At 34.2% G+C, this 17,448-nt stretch overlaps 1 protein-coding gene across 5 annotated transcripts in view; it reads left to right on the plus strand.

Annotated features, from left to right (window-relative positions):
- CDKL5 (cyclin dependent kinase like 5) overlaps positions 1 to 17,448 on the plus strand; it is a 185,842-nt gene that overhangs the window by 62,046 nt on the left and 106,348 nt on the right. For all 5 annotated transcript variants that reach the window (XM_070502015.1, XM_044763101.2, XM_044763103.2 and 2 more), the window contains exons 2-3: positions 2,012 to 2,236; positions 5,351 to 5,385. Coding sequence is in view for 2 of the 5 variants with exons in the window: in XM_044763101.2 (XP_044619036.1) it covers positions 2,173 to 2,236; positions 5,351 to 5,385 (99 nt within the window). In the remaining 3 variants the exon portion in view is untranslated. The remainder of the gene's footprint in view (positions 1 to 2,011; positions 2,237 to 5,350; positions 5,386 to 17,448) is intronic.

The following is a 17,448-nucleotide window of genomic DNA, read 5'->3' on the forward strand; positions in this document are numbered from 1 at the left end:
ACTTAACCACAGCCATGGAGCCAGCCCCTGTTAAACTTTTTATTAGATTGTCTTATTCTAGAGATTCTGGGCTGTACTTTATTTATTTAATCAAAATATAATTGACATATAACATTATATTAATTTCAAGTGTACAACATAATGATTCGATATTTGTATGTATTGTGAAATGATCACCACAATAAATTTAGTTACCATCCATCACCACACAGTTACCAATTTTTTTCTTGTGACGAGACCTTTTAAGATTTATTCCCTTAGCAACTTTCAAATATGCAATACAGTATTATTAACTATAGTCATCATGCTGTACATTGTATCCCTAGGATTTATGCGTTTTATAACTAGAAGTTTGTGCCTTTTGACCACCTTCACCCATTTTGCTATTTCTTAAAACAAGAGCATTGTTTTATATAACCACTGTGCTATTATTAAAGTAAAAAATTTATCATTGATAACAATATTATTATCTAATCTATAGACATTTAAATTTTATTAGTTACCCTTTATAGCAAAAAAATTTTTTTCTTCTCCAGGATCCAATCCAGGATCATGCATTATATTTAGTTATCATGATTCTAAATCTTCTTTTCTGGAACAGTTATTTAGTCGTTCCTTATCTTTCATGCCCTAGACATTTTTAAAGAATACAGGCCAGTTATTTAGTAGAATGTCCCTCAGTTTGGGCTTGTCTGTTGCTGCCTCTGGTTAGATTCAGGTTTTACCTTTTTGGAAATTATGCCACAGAAGTGATGTTGTGATGCATCCTATCAGGAGGCATATCATGTTGACTTGTCCTATTATTGATGATGTTAACTCTGATCGCCTAATTAAGGTAGTGTCTGGCAGGATTCTTGACTATGAAATTACTTTTTTTCCCTTCATAATTAAGAGGTATCTTACAGGGAGCTACTTTGAAATTAGATAATATGCTGTTTTCCATCAAACTTTCAATCACTAGTTTTAGCACACATTGATGATACTTGCCTGAAATAATTATTACCATGGTGGTTGCCAAATGGTGATTTTCTAATTGCATCACTACATTTATCATTTGGAATTATACTCTAAAGAAGAGTTTTTCCTTCTCCCTCACTTAGTTAGTAAGGTCTGGTACATTTTTATTTCATTTTTTGGATTATAATCTGCTGCTATCCTTATTTATTTTGCTGTTGAAATATTCCTCATTTGGTCAGTGGAAGTCTCTTTAAGATGACTCCTGTTTCTTTTAGACATGTCCCATCATTCTTTGAGCACTTCCGTACTTTCTGGCACCACAAAAATATATCCTGGGCTCATATTGTAGTTGTTTTCCCTGCCCTAGCTTGGGAATCAGCCATTTCTCCAAGGAACCTGGGAGCCTTTTATTGGCTCAGTAGCTGTGCTCATGGCTATTGGAGTGTCATTGCTTCTAGGCCCCCACAGCAGTCAGAGCTAAGGAGTATATGTTTGTGTGTATGCATATTTGCACACACATTTATATGTATTTGTACATCTCTCTATATTAAGATCTGAGCTTGTATGGGTAACTCTAATTCCAAGCCTTTCCCCTTTTCATATTTGTAACTTCCTTTTATGAGAGTAAGAGACCAAACTTATTATCCACAATATGTTTACTTATTTGTTCAATCCTAGAATACACATAAAGAAGTTTCATATCTCTGTGTAAAAACAGATGTCTAAGTAGATATAATATTTGTTTATATTTCTATTTGTCTTTAGCTTGAGGGGAGTATGTAGCTAAAATATTGGTTTCAAAAGTTACCTGGGGTTAATTCTTTTGCCCCTGGCCCCCTTCAGTGTGGTTGTTATTCATTTCAAATACAGTTAGGTACATTTTGTTTGGGTTCCATTTTGGATTCTTTCCTCCTATTATTATTTCTTGCTTTTTTTTTTTTTTAAGTAATGAAACATTAACATGGTTTTAAAAGAACTGTACAAAAAGATAGGATAGGTTATTAGAGTACTGAGATAGAAAACTTACGGCTTTTAATTGTGTTTGTTCTTACAGGGAATCAGTTAATGCTTCACAGTATAACAAATATGTGAAAGTTCCACCAAACTGTGAGAATTTCTTCGGACATTTTTTCGTTCTATTTACTGCACAACTTCATCGAAGTTCTTTTTTAATGCCATGTTCTGTGGCTTGCATCAAAAGAGGAGTTTGTCTTCATGAAGATTCCTAACATTGGTAATGTGATGAATAAATTTGAGATCCTTGGGGTTGTAGGTGAAGGTAAGTTTAGCTTTCCTTGAGTTTTAAGCAATGTACAGTTATACCTACCACCAAAAAAGTTACTAATTCAGATCCTATTAATTTAACCTATATTCATTCATATATGTGCCTAAGAGTAAAATATTAAAAATAAAATTACTCTTAAACTATTTGGACCTTATTTTCCAGTGGAAATTTAATAGCATTTTAAAACTCTTTAAAGTTTAATAAATCAGGGATTTCTTTTTTTTAAAATTAATTTCACTTTTTCTTTTTACTGTTCCTTTTGAAGATTGGCCCTGAGCTAGCATCTGTTGCCAGTCTTCCTTTTTTTTCTTTCTTCTTCTCCCCAAGTCCCCTAGTACACTGTTGTATATTCTAGTTGTAGGTCCTTCTAGTTCTGCTGTATGGGACGCCACCTCAGCATGGCTTGATGAGCGGTGCTAGGTCCACGCCCAGATTCTGAACCGGTGAAACCTAGGCCACTAAAGCAGAGCGCGCAAACTTAACCACTCGGCCACTGGACCAGCCTCTAAATCAGGGATTTCTTAAGGCTGCCTTCATTTTGTTCTTTACATGAGCAATCATTGTTTCTTTAGTCTACAATTTTTTGGTTACAATTTATTTTTATATCAGCTAGGCTTATTTTGAGCAACTTAAAATTTCTTTTGTGTAAATTAATTTTTACATAATACGTGGTAAATAAATGAATAAATAACTTCTGTTTGCCTTTGAGAATGGCAAACTGCATTTTATAAATTCTGAGGCATACAATTTGGTCGTATTTTAACATCTCTGAAATCAAGATGTGTGATTTTCTTCCCTAGTAGTGCACAAAATAATGCTTATAATCTATGACTTCATTGATTTGATGAAATATCAAAGTCTTTTTTTTTTTTGTAAGTCTTTCTGATTTTTCCTTCTTAGTAATTTTTTTCTCTTGACTTAAAGATAACTTTATGGGGGCCGGCCCCGTGGCCGAGTGGTTAAGTTTGCGTGCTCCGCTATGGCGGCCCAGGGTTTCGCTGGTGTGGATCCTGGGCGCAGACATGGCACCACTCATCAGGCCATGTTGAGGTGGTGTACCACGTGCCACAACTAGAAGGACCCACAACTAAAAAAATATATACAACTATGTACTGGGGGGATTTGGGGACAAAAAGCAGAAAGGAAAAAAAAAAGCTTGGCAACACTGGTTAGCGCAGGCGCCAATCTTAAAAAAAAAAATCTACAGCTAGCAAAAAAAAAAAGATAACTTTATGCAGATTTTGATAAATGATTCTGTTAACAAAGGATAAGTGATTATGATTATGATAGTTTCTTAACATATCTTTAAAGAAAATGTTACAAAAACTTCATATTTCAGAATTTTCAAACGTGATTTTCAAATTTTCAAACATTTTCAAAATGTGAACAGCAAAGCTGTTCTAGGTTTTAATATTAAGTTGTTAAATCCTTTTCAAGTAAATAGAAACAATTAAAATATTGTCATTATTGGGTGTTTGCTTCAATGTCTGAGATTGAAACCGTATGAAGGGAATGGATCTTTCTTCTTTCACCAGTCAATTCCTTATCCTTTTCTTCATTGATATTAATTATGTAAATAAAACTCATTCTCAATGTCTTATCTACTGTCTGTTTTATAACAGCTACCTTTTTTATTTATTTGTTTTTTGTTTTCAAAAGTATTACAGTTGGAGACTTATACAAAAAGCTACTGACTAGAGAAGGTCAGCTCATTAGATGTAACAGAATTGGAATGTTCCAGATTCTGGGCCTAAGTTTTTCTGGATCATAACTTTATTTTTTTTTAGTATACTCATAGGTGATCATGTTCTCAGGGATTTGCTCAGATTAACTCAAACTACCAGACTGTTATATAAATCAGAATTATCAGTTTAGTTGTAGTCAAACCGAGATTGCTATATATTTTTTCTTTGTAAACTACCTCAGATGCTTTCTGGCTAAGAAAAACATATATATTAAGGAAATTAAAAACTGTCAAGCCCACTCTACATTCCTATAGCCTGTACAGTGTATTTTCATCCCATAGAAAAACTAGCATGGGCAATTAAACGAGGATTGGATGATTGCCTGGTGATTGTGGAGTTAAGTTGGATGGCTGTAATGGCCGGTTCCATCCTAACTGTGATAATAAGATTCATCCATCTCCACCAAAATGAGGGAGACTTGTTCTGGTTCCCTAGACTCTGTTGGAGACACATTTTCCAATTTCATCCCCCTGAAGTCCCCTTCTCATAGATGCATGCAGGCTTTCATTGTCTGTTGATGTCGGTGTTCTTCACAATTTTACAGACCTCAGTTATCATTCATTATGTTTTGATTCTCCTAATTAGGTTTTTCACAGTATGACTTTAACCTCAGTTTCCTGGGTACCTTGCTGTCAACTCTGTGTTCTGCCTCTAGGGAAGTAGTTTATTGGCTAGATATATGATACATAACCCAAAAGGTAGCGAATCTCATGGAAATATACCAGGGAAAGTGGGCGTGCTTGGCCGTAAATGGCCAGAGTTCCTTGGACTGCTTGTAGCCTGTGCCCTTGATCTGAGTATTTATTTATGGCAAAAATGTAGCAACTCCTACTAGTTATTAATTGGAATGCTGAGGCCTATGCTATTTTCCTGATCAGGAAAGACATTCCAGTACTCTAGAAGATGATTCAAATGTCTTCCAGGAGGGAGAACATGGTTGGTCGGCTCTGTGCTTGAGTTTACTATTGGGAAATCATTAGCTCTTACATTTTAAGGTCCCTAGAAGCTTTTGGATTAATTTTTATTTACTTTTAAAGTTCTTATGTCCAAATCTTGTCTCCAGAAATTTTTAGCTTAAATTAAAAAAAAAGTCTCAAGTGAAATTTTATTTAAAAAGAGAAACATTTAAAAATACTTGTTGGGGAAATAGGTTGCTTATACACTTGGTTTATAAAAAATATATAATAAATATCCATGCTGTCTTTGTATGTGGCTCATTGCTTTATCACTGCAGAATATTGTTACTTTAGGAATCATTATATAACGTATACTGATAACCAATGTAAATATAATAGAGCTTTGATTTCTTCAAGAGCTGTAGTTTGTATATGTGCCCCTAACTGTTTACTTCTTTTTATTATAGGAGCCTATGGAGTTGTACTTAAATGCAGACACAAGGCAAGTACATGGTTTTTAAAAATAAGCAAATATCTGTATGTGTTTAACTATTTTGAAACGAATGTAGTATTCTGTGTGTCTGGGCATATAATTAAAACTTTCTGGCTATGATGGTGATGCTTAATGAAGTAGAATTAATATGTGAACCCAGAAAAAGACGACTACTTTTGGACAAGCTTTATCATGATTGAGTAGTCATTAATTCTTTGCAATCTTGGGTAGTCGTTAATTCTTTGCTATTTTTTCAACCAACCTACGTAAAGGTGAAAAGCTGCCTAATAGGAAGAGAGAATAAGTGGTAGAGAAGAAATAAGGTAGTGACAGATTTAATTTGTGTTCAAGTACTTAGAGCAAGGAGGAGTCTCAGTCAGTCAGTATTTTTCACGTAGACCAATAATTTAGATTGCTTGAGGAACCTGAATCCAGATTTTGAAGAGTAGTAGGTAGGTGTTCAGTTATGAAATAGGGCTTGATTATGAAATAGTGTATGATTATGATTATTGGCTGTAGTTGATCACCCTTGGACAGCTTTGAAATGAATCTTATTATATAGAAATTTGACTATGATAATAATCGCCAATTATTCAGGGAAGTTATTGCAAGTTTCCATAGCTGTTGCTCAGTAGTGAGCATGTTTTACTTAGAGACTAACTTTAAGATGGTAAGTGTTCAAATATCAAATCATTATGTTGTATACCTGAAACTAATATAATGTTGTATGTCAGTTATACTCAATTAAAAAAAATGGCAAGTGTTGAAACTGTAACATTTTCAACATTAAGTTAAATATCTTTCTGTTATATACCTAGTGCGAATACCTGGCCTCATGCAATTTTGTGTATAATTTCTTAAGACCAAAGTTTAAAATTTTTTGTGATATTTTATAATGATATAATTCACATCTGAGATGAGTTTAGCAATTTGACCCAAGCCATTTAATTTAAACTATCAAATCAATCTATCTGTTTATCTATCTATCATAACATATATGTACAGTCGTATGTGACTTAATGACGGGGATATCTTCTGAGAAATGTGTCGTTAGGCGATTTTGTCATTGTGAGAATATCATAGAGTGTACCTACACAAACCTGGATGGTACAGCCTACTACACACCTAGGCTATATGGTACTCATCTTATCAGACCTCTGTTGTATATGCAGTCCGTTGTTGACTGAAACATTATGTGACGCATGACTGCATGTATAGGTATGTATATACATAAATAAAGATGGTATAATTTTTATGTTTGTTTTTTCTTTCCTATGGTACAAAATATTACATTTTGGATTTAAGGCTTCATGATAGTTGATGTATCTTGGGGTTTTAGATCACAAATATCTTACTTTAATTCAATGAATTTTTTATTCTTGAAATTTGATGTTTGAATTATTTTATGTTGGTAATAGTTATCTGAAGATGTCTGCCAGTAAATCCTCAAAAAATGGTTTGATACTATTGATTCTTGATTCAGGTTGATTAAGAATTTAAAATAATATAATCAAAATAAATTTAGCACCTTGAATACCTCATTAAGAAATATTACCACACTTTGAGATTAAACAAATGGAAAGCTCTCTAATGAAATGCAATGCTTTTAATGAGTTGCCTTGAGTTACAATAAATTTCTGAAGCTTTAAAAAAATAAAATTCCTGGGTAGATACTACTCAGGGGAAGTAGGTTGTCACTTTCGAAGTTAAATTTGCTTCTTTCATGAACGTAATACCTCCTTTTGTACTATGGCTCTGTTTATATAACATAGCAAATGGAAGCTTCAGTTCTTAATCTTTGAGTTTTAAAACCCGAGAATTTCTGATATGTAATGCAAATCTCTCAACAGTGTTTTCTGTCAGTCTTTGCTGCACTTCTTCCTGTGACCTTTTTCTCTATATTTTCTTTTGACCCTGTCTAAGCTCTCCTTCTGCCTTTTATGTAAAAATAAAGTTTATTAGTTGAATATATTGTTTTCTCTTTCCTTATGTCTGGTTTACTGGTTTGTCAAAATACACTTGCTACCTGTACTTAGCTCTCACGGTGCACACTGTTGGTACCAGCAAGGTGGGCCCAGAATGAAAGTGGATGAGAACAGGCATCTCTGCTTTTGGGAAACCACTCTAAATGTGAACTCTGATTCCTGGTGGCTACGTATAGGGCACTTTGGGTTACAAGGATGAATAAATCCTAGCTTTCTTGCCATTATATGGCTTATGGTCTGTCTGAAGAGATAGAAGAGTAGATACTTTAAAATGTAATCCGTGAGATTGCATCTAAACAAATCTCTTTTTACTGCCCTTCACTAAATGGGGGACTCACAGCCCAGCTCTCCAAGTATTGTTGTTTTTTCCTTTCATTCACCTAAAAAGATGTTGCTGGATGGAAAATTGGAAGCATAAATTAGTGCCTAACTCAGAGTAATATAAATCTCCTTTTAGAATCTGCAGCTGTTTAGTCATTAGGCTTGTTAGAGTAAATCCTTTTTTCAGCTAGAATCAGACCTCCAGATCTTTACCCCATTATCCAAAAATAGAGAATTTGATGCTTCTGGTAAGATTTACCCTTTAGGACCAAACAAATGGATTACTATGTAATCTCATGTTATAGTTAAAAATGGATATAATCTTCCCTTTTGTATGTATTATATGTAAAATAATCATGCTCATATATTTTACATACCTTTGAAAAATTTAATAAAATGCTTAAAAAATGTATAAATCATGTCTGTGTGATTACGTATGCATAGGTCTGTGTGATCACTTATGTGTAAATTTGATCTTTTTGTGAGAAGGTTGGCTGTGGGTGTATATATAATTAAGTAATTCCTAGCATATTGAATATTTGAGCAGGTGTGAAAGGAAGTTTTAATCTGTGTACTGTTGCAAGAAATGTAGAGGTCATGTTTATAAACAGATATATCTTGCTTTTGTGAACACAGTACGGTGTTGGGCTATTCCAGGCCAAAGACCATACTTCTTAATTTACTGAAATAAATGCTGCCCAATTACAAAAGAAAGATGTAACCATACTCTCTTTTTGACAGTTTCCATTTATTGTTATATATACACATTGGCGAATATGTGAAAACTCTTAGCACTGACTGTTCAGCTATTTATGGGGCCATATGACTACTTATATTTGGAAGAAGTTCTGGTCGGACTTTACCCTGTAGATATACATTGCTGATTTGCTTTTTATTTGCATGTCTGTTTTGAAGTGCCTATGAGGAACGAGGCATGTTTTACAGCATACTTTTCTTTACAGAAGCCCAAAGTGGTCACCTGTACAATAAAGTAGGGAGAATGGAATAGAGTTGAAATAGGGAGATGCAATTAGAACTGGAGGCAGGAGAAGTGCAGCCAGATAGAGAGAGGTTGGAGGGGGAGACTAATTGAGCCTAGGACAGAGAAGTGCTGATTTGTGTACTTCCATTCCTGTGGCTGGGATTGACTTATGAGAAGTTTTTTGTTTGTTTTAAAGTAGTACGTGACATATACTCTTGAGATAGCTAATTATACAAAGCTGTGAACAATCCGGTATTGGGGTACAGCCTATTAAGTATTCAATAAATAATAAAGTTGACTTAAATTACAGAACCGAAAATGAAGGACACTGTAGAGAGCTGTTGCAGAATAGCAGGTCCCTATGGAGGGATTAAAAATGATCCCAAAGATTGTGGTGAAATGGAAAAGTATTGATATCATTTAACTGACTGAAAAACTTCAAAGAGGATTTAAGTTTGGGGGGAGAAATAATGAGTTTGGCTTTCATAATAAAGAATAAAATGGCAGCAGAATACCAAACCTGATATTAATAAATACCACACATATTGAGCATCTACCATATGCTAGGCACTCTACTAGATATATTACATTGAATCCCCACAACAACTGTATTCTTATCCCCATTTTACAGATGAGGAAACTGAGTCAGAGAGAGGTTATGTAACAGGGCCAGGGTTATGCAGCTGATAAGAGGTGGAGTCCGGCTTTGATCTGACTCCAGAAATAGCTAACTTGAGCGTGAGATGGAACTGTGAAATGACGTGAAGCTTCCAAGAGGGAGTGCAGAGCAGAGTGCAGTGCATGTTTAAAATGGTCAGATTGAAAGGAGAGGGAGGCAGGCCTCTTTAAAAGCAAAGCAGAAAGACTTTCTAAAAATGGTATTCACCAACAGTGTAAAAATTCATGAAAAGACCCACGATGATAAGGATGGAGGGTTGAGAAAAATCCATTTCGTTTAATGATGCCATTTATTAATGACCTCTTTAAGTGAAATGGTACATTGAATGCCAAATGGCAAGGAGTTAAGGAGAGAGTAGAGAAAAATCTCGATTGTGCCATTTTTCTCTTTTGAGAGTTGAGAAATTGAGATTGAGAGTGGTAGGAACTAGAGTAGATTTGATTAAATATTTACTAGTCAAGAATACCCATATTTCCCCCTACTGAAAGACATTCTTTGGCTATTTATTATGCTTAATATTCACAATTTGTCTTTGCTACAAGTCTTCATTTTTAGCAAGCATTATACATTTTGAATTAGTGATTCCTTTTTTCTTTTTCAGATGAATTTTATTTTTCCACCAAAAGCTGAATGATCATTTGGTTACTTTTTTTTTCTTTAAACCAAACTATTTTAAGAAGATACTTGTGGAAAAGTCGATGAACCATCACCAATATAACAGATTACTTATAGTCTGCCATCTAAAACCACACAGTTATTTTCTACTAAAGCAGAATAGCTTTTATTTTTTCAGGGTTTTTTTTTCCCACATTAAATAAAACAAATGTTTTTATTTAAGTTTTAGTTTTAAGTTTTACATGTGAATTAAGTTTTTAAAACAAGACTTAAAGAGATGAGTCAACAATGAGAAACTGAATATATGGGATTAATTATATTATTTACTTCATCATTACTTTCCTTATTTAAAAATAAGATGTGGGTTCTTGCTTTTTGTGTGCAAAATTTTTAGCATTTGAAGGAAATTATAGAGAGTTTTGGGGTTTTTAATAAAGATTATAAGAAGCTAGATAATTCAATATTAATTATTTCATCATAATCATTTTTTTTAGTAATTACTGTCTCCTAAATGACATTAATTTACTGCAGGTAATGGAGATTAATAAGATGCCAGTGTTAAACTGGACTTCAGGTCAGGAACAAAGACAGTAGGAATCAAGTAGTCAAGGAAAACATCTCTTACCGAGGCACTCATAGAAATGTTACTTCTGTGTGGTTTCCTCTCTCGACCTGGTTTTTCTTGCTGATCCAGTTAATTGTTGAACAGTCTCTGGAACACTACAAAAGTCTCACTAAAATCATACTTCTTTGTATTATAATATTTTGTATATCCAATTCTGCTAATCTATTGATAGAGGAAGAATACCCATGTTTCTGTTGTCTTGTTTTCAATAAAAGATATAATGGCTTATGTGTCAATTTCCAGGTGAGTCTGAGTTCTTTAGAACTAGAAGAATTTTGGGCTTTTGCAGGCTTTCTGGTTGCCTTTATCCTCATCATCCTAGTCTGAATTTGTTTTTTAGTAAATGAGATAAGGGAATAGTCATGTTAGAACTAGCTAGTACCAGCTCTGCATTGTCTCTACAGAAGACTTTACCTCATTCATCCTTTTTGCAGTGACTCAGTTTCTAAATGATCATCCCTCCCTTTCCCCAGTCTAGAGGAGGAGTTGGCTGGGGCACCAGATGGACTTTAAAGTCTCCTCCTTTTCTTCTAATCATAAAAACAGAATTAGTTCAAAGAAGAAACTATTCTTTATACAGCTTTTGAAGATGAGTAATTTCATTAGTCTCTGAGAAATGTCTGTGCTTAAGGGATTTATACTAATAGCTCTTTAATGCAACTTTTCTTCAAAACTTCAAGAGCAAAAATGAGTGTGAATAATTTTTCTACAGAGGCCTGAAATAAATATTCACGGATAAGATAAGAAAAGGAACTGATTAACAAATGCCCATATAGTGGACACTTTTAAGTAAAGTATAACTGTTTATCAAGTGTTGAAATCAGTGACTGGAAAGTAGCACACAATGCTCTATTTCTATATAAAAAGAAATCCAAAAACAGAAAAAGAAACCCAACCCTGAAATACTATTAGAAGCTATAATTCATATTCTACAATGATTTTGAGCTTTACTATTTCTTAATTTAAACGTTTGTTTCATATGTTAAAGCATTTTAATTTAAAAAGTCAAATTAAAAATTTTTTTCTACCTCCTGTACTTAAAGCACTATATTCTAGGCATGGAATTATAAAGTAAAGTTCAACCAAATATCTGTTTAAGAAAAACCTATTGAGTGCCTACAAAATGTCAGACACTCTACTAGACACTGGCTCTGCAAAAATCAGTAAGATGTAATTCCTATTTTTGAGGAATTTAGTTTAGCATGTATAAATTAACAAATATAAGATCATGTTTTCTTTTGTCAGGAAACTTAAAATGTAGTTTGGAAGAGGTAAATCTGAGAGAAGACTGTAGTTGAAATGGTAGTGTGAAACCTTCTTTCTCATTTTTTTCAATAAATTCTCTATTAAAGACTGCTTAGGAAAAAAACTCATGTTAGTAGTAAAGAAAAAAGAGAAGAAGAAATAAGCATTTCCCAGAACCCCGTAAGAGAACTACCACACAGGTGGGAATAGAATTAGGAGGTAGCACTATTAGCTGATGATGGCTGAATGAGAATGGGGTAGTGAGAACCTTTCTTCACCTCTGAGTGTCAGGGGACCTGGGACCGTAGGTACAGTGTCAATGGATTGTAGAACCTTCCCCAAATGGCACAGCTGACACTTGATCCCTATGGCCCAGGGCATTTCCTTTAAGACTACCATATTACGTGGGCAGGAGAGCCTGCCCTGACATTGTAGATCTGGAGTGGGCAAGCTACTGCCTATGGGCCAAATTTGGCTTGCCGCCCATTTCATAAAGTTTTATTGGAACACAGCCACACTCATTCATTTACGTATTATCCTATGGTTGCTTTGGCACTAAAATGACAGAGTTGAGTAGTTGCAACAGAGACTGTATGACATACAAAGCCTAAAATATTTATTTTGTGGCCCTTAACAGAAAAAGTTTGCTAATTTCTGACGTTGAGCAAGCCATGACTAGGAGAATATGGTGGAAACAGCATAGTGGCCTCAGTGGACCAACAATCTCAATTTCTATTTGTCTCTTTGCCCTTGGTGCACTTGGAGCCTGAGGAATGGAGTTAATAAAGTGTGGGACTTCCACTGAAAATTACTTTCCTTTGAGCTGGACTTGGGTAAATCCTTTGAATGGCTGGAAATTTTTTTGGTTACCTCTTTCACATATCAATTGTCAGAACAGAGAAGTAAGTGGCCTTTGCACGGGACTGGGCATACAGAGACACATACAATCTGTTCACCTTGACTATGTTTTGTCACTGGCCTGAATAAGTCTCTTTTCATCCAAAGATGAGTGCAAAGAAGAAAACAGTCTCCGTGAGACTATGAAAGCTTACTTGAGTTCAAGAGAAGAACGTTCTCAAAAATGTGAAGAGTAAAATTCTTTAGAGACAAAGAACTTGAGATATCTTCCTAATGTAATTCAAGTGGACATAAATGAGAAGTTAAGAGGAAAGAGTAATAATTTGTGTTTCAGTACCTCTTAACTTCTAGGCATTCTGCTAGGTGCTTTAGTTTTGTTACTCTTTAAATCCTCATAACAACTATAAAAGAATTATCTTCCTTTTACATGGAGGAAACTAATGCACAAATAGGTTAATTTTCTGAAGGCCATATAAGTTAGTAGGTGGTAGAGCCAGGAATTGAGCCACATTTTAGACTCCTCTTTTTTTTTTAAATGAGGTAAAATTCACATAATATAAAACCAACCGTTTTCAAGTGTACAATTCAGTGGCATTTAGTACATTCACAGTGTTGTACAATCACTACCTCTATCAAGTTCCAAAACATTTTCATCTCCCCGAAAGAAACCCTGTACCCATTAAGTGCTCACTCCCTGTTTCTCCCTCTCCCTTTCCCTGGCAACCACCAATCTGCTTTCTGTGTCTATGGATTTACTTATTCTGAATATTTCATCTAAGTGAACTCATATACAATATGTGACCTTTTGAGTTTGACTTCTTTCACTCAGCATAATGCTTTTGAGATTCATCCACGTTGTAGCCTGTATCAGTACTTTGTTCGTTTTTATGACTGAATAATATTCCATTGTATGCCGATACCACATTTTGTTTATCCACTCATCTGTCAGTGGATGTTTGTATTGTTTCTACCTTTTGACTATAGTGAATAGTGTTGTGAACTTTCATGTACAAATTGGTGTCCTTGTTTTCAGTTCTTTTTGGGTATATACCTAGGAGTGGAAATGCTAAGTAATATGGGAATTCTATGTTTAACTTTTTGAGGAACCTCAACACTGCTTTCCACAGTGGCTGTACCGTTTTACATTACTGCCAGCAATGTACAAGGGTTCCAATTTCTCCACATCCTTGCCAACACTTGTTTCCTTATTTTTTTTTTAATTGTAGCCATCCTAGTGGATGTAAAATTTCACATTGTGGTTTTGATTTGCATGACACTAACAATTAGTGATGAGCATCTTTTCATGTGCTCATTGGCCATTTATGTATCTTTTTTTTAGAAAAATGTCTATTCAAGTCCTTTGCCACTTTTTAATTGAGTTTCAACCATTTGATGAAAAGACTTCTTTCTCCATTGGATTGCCTCTGCTTCTTTGTCAAAGATCAACTGTGTTTGTGTTGAGTCTGTTTGGGGGCTCTCTGTTATTCTGTCCCATTGATCTGTGTGTCTGTTCTTCACCAGTACCCTACTTTCTTGATTACTGTAGCTTTATAGTAAGTCTTAAAGTCAGATAGCGTCAGTCGTCCGATTTTGTTTGTCCTTTTCAGAACTGTGTTGGCTATTCTGGATCTTTTGCGTTTCCATATTATCTTTAAAATCAATTTGTTGATATCCACAAAATAGCTTCCCAGGATTGGGATCACATTGAATCTGTAGATCAAGTTGAGAAGAATTGACACCTTAACTATATTGAGTCTTCCAATCTGTGAACACAGAGTATCTCTCCATTTATTTAGATCTTTGATTTCTTTCAACAGAGTTATGTAGTTCTTTGCATACAGATCTTGGAAATATTTTGTTAGATTAGTACTTCCTTTTTTTTCTTTTGGTGATAATGTAAATGGTATTGTTTTTAATTTTAATTTCCAATTGTTCAGTGCTGATACAAAGGAAAGTGATTGTCTTTTATATATTAACCTTGCATCCTGTTACCTTTCTGGAATTCCTTATTAGTTCCAGGAGTTTTTTTGGGTAGATTCTTTGAGATTTTCTCTGCAGACAATCATGTTGTCTGTGAACAAAATAGTTTTATTTCTTCTTTCCCAATCTGTATATCTTTTCTTGTCTTATTGTATTAGTTATGGCTTTCAGTACAATGTTGGATACAAATGGTGGGAGGGGACATTCTTGTCTTGTTCCTGAGCCTAGTGGGAAGGCATGCAGTTTCTCACCATTAAGTGTGATGTTAGCTGTAGGTTTTTTGTAGATGTCCTTTACCAAGTTGATAAAATTCTCTCTATTCCTAGATTTTTGAGAGTTTTTATCACAAATGGGTGTTGAATTTTGTTAAATACTTTTCTATATCAAGTGATATGATCATGTGCTGTTTCTACTTTAGTCTGTTGATAGTGGTAGATTACATGAATTGATTTTAGAAAATCCCACTTGGTCATGTTGTAAAATTCTTTTTATACACCGCTGAATTTGATTTGCTAATATTTGTTGAGGATTTCTACATCTATGTTCAAGAGAGATATTCATCTGTAGTTTGCCTGTCTTTTAATGTCTTTATCGGATTTTGATATTAGGGTGATACTGGCTTCATAGAGTGAGTTAGGAAGTATTCCTCTGCTTCTATTTTCTGGAAAAGATTGTAGAGAATTGGTATAATTTCTTCCCTTAAATGTGTGGTAGCATTCACCAGTGAAACCTTCTGGGTTTGGGACTTCTTTTTTGGAAGGTTATTCATTATTGATTGTCTTCCATAGATATAGGCCTATTTAGATTGTCTATTATTCCTTGTGTAAATTTTGGTAGTTTGTGTCTTTCAAGGAATTGGTCGATTTGTCTAAGTTATCAAGTTTTTAGGCATAGATTTGTTCATAATTTTCCTTTATTATAAATCTTTTTAATGTCCGTGTGATAGTGATGACTCTTCCTTTACTTCTAATATTAATAATTTGTGTTTCTATTTTCTTGATTAGCCTTGCTAGAGGTTTGTCAGTTTTATTGATCCTTTCAAAGAAGCAGCTTTTGTTTTCATTCATTTTCACTATTGAGTTCCTTTTATCACTATAATTTTTATTATTCTTTTCTTTTCCTTGCTTTAGACTTAAGTTGTCCTTGGTCTTATTTGCTAAGATAGAAGCTTAGGTTATTGATTTTGGGTTTGTTTCCTTTTCTACTATATGCATTTCGTGCTATAAACTTTTCTTTAAGCACTGTTTTTGCAGCATCACACAAATTTTGATTTGCATTTTCATTTAGTTCAAAATATTTTAAAATTCCTCTTGAGATTTCTTTTTTGATCTGTGTGTTATTTAGAAGTGTATTGTTTAATCTTTAAATATTTTGAGATTTTCCAGCTATCTTTTTGTTGATTTCTAGTTTAATTCCTAGTTTTAATTTCTAGTTTAATAGTGGTATGAAAGTAAACTTTGTATGGTTTTTATTCTTTAAAATTTGTTCAGTTGTGTTTTATTGCCCAGAATTTGGTCTATCTTGATGAATGTCCCGTGTGAGCTTGAAAAGAATATGTATTCTGTTGTTCTTGGGTAAAGTATTATGTAAATGTCAAGTAGATCCAGTTGATTGATGGTGTGTTCAATTCACCTATATCCTTACTCGTTTTTTGCCTGCTGGATCTGTCAGTTACTGAAAGGGGGGTGTTGAAGTCTCCAACTATAATAGTGGATTTATCTATTTCTCTTTGCAGGTCTATCATTATTAGCCTCATGTATTTTGATGCTCTCTTGTTTGGTGCATGTATATTAAGGATTGTTATATCTTCTTGGAGAATGTATCATTTTGTAATTCCCCTCTTTATCCCTGATGATTTTATTTGTTCCGAAATCTGCTTTGTCTAAAGTTGATATAGCAACTCCAGCTTTCTTTTGATTAATGTTAACATGGTATATCTTTCTCCATCCCTTTGCTTTTAACCTATCTGTATCTTTATATTTAAAGTGGGTTTTTGTTTTTATTTATTTATTTATTTATTTTTGAGGAAGATTAGCCCTGAGCTAACTGCTGCCAATCCTCCTCTTTTTGCTGAGGAAGACTGGCCCTGAGCTAACATCCATGCCCATCTTCCTCTACTTTATACATGGGACGCCTACCACAACATGGCTTTTGCCAAGCTGTGCCGTGTCTGCATCCAGGATCCGAACCGTTGAACCCCGGGCTGCCGAGAAGCAGAACGTGCGAACTTAACCGCTGTGCCACTGGGCCGGCCCCTAAAGTGGGTTTTTAAAATCCACCCTGATAATCTCTTTTAATTGGTGTATATAGGCTATTTACATTTGAAGTGATTATTAACATATTTGCATTAATAGGAGCCATGTTTGTAACTTTTCTATTTGTTATATTTTTTCTTTTTTAACAAAAATAGTCCCCTCTTTTTCTGCCTTCTCTGATTTTGCTTGACCATTTTATATGATTCTGTTTTCTCTCCTGTCTTAGCATATCCATTGTACTTCATTTAAAAAAAGTTTTTGGTTGTTGCCCTAGAATTTGCAGTATACATTTATAACTTATCTAAGTCCCCTATCAGATAACTTTATTCCACCTCCTGGGTAGTACAGGGACCCTGTACCAGAATTTTCCTAATTCCTCCCTCTCATCCCTTGTAACATTGCTGTCATTCACTTCACTTATCCATATGCTATAATCAGTGAATACATTTCTACTATTATTTTTGAACAGTTATCTATGAAGAATGGGAAAAATAGATTTTATTTTACCCTCATTTATTCCTTTTCCA

The sequence above is a fragment of the Equus asinus genome, chromosome X (assembly GCF_041296235.1).
Source record: "Equus asinus isolate D_3611 breed Donkey chromosome X, EquAss-T2T_v2, whole genome shotgun sequence".
In the NCBI taxonomy this organism is placed as follows: Eukaryota; Metazoa; Chordata; class Mammalia; order Perissodactyla; family Equidae; genus Equus; species Equus asinus.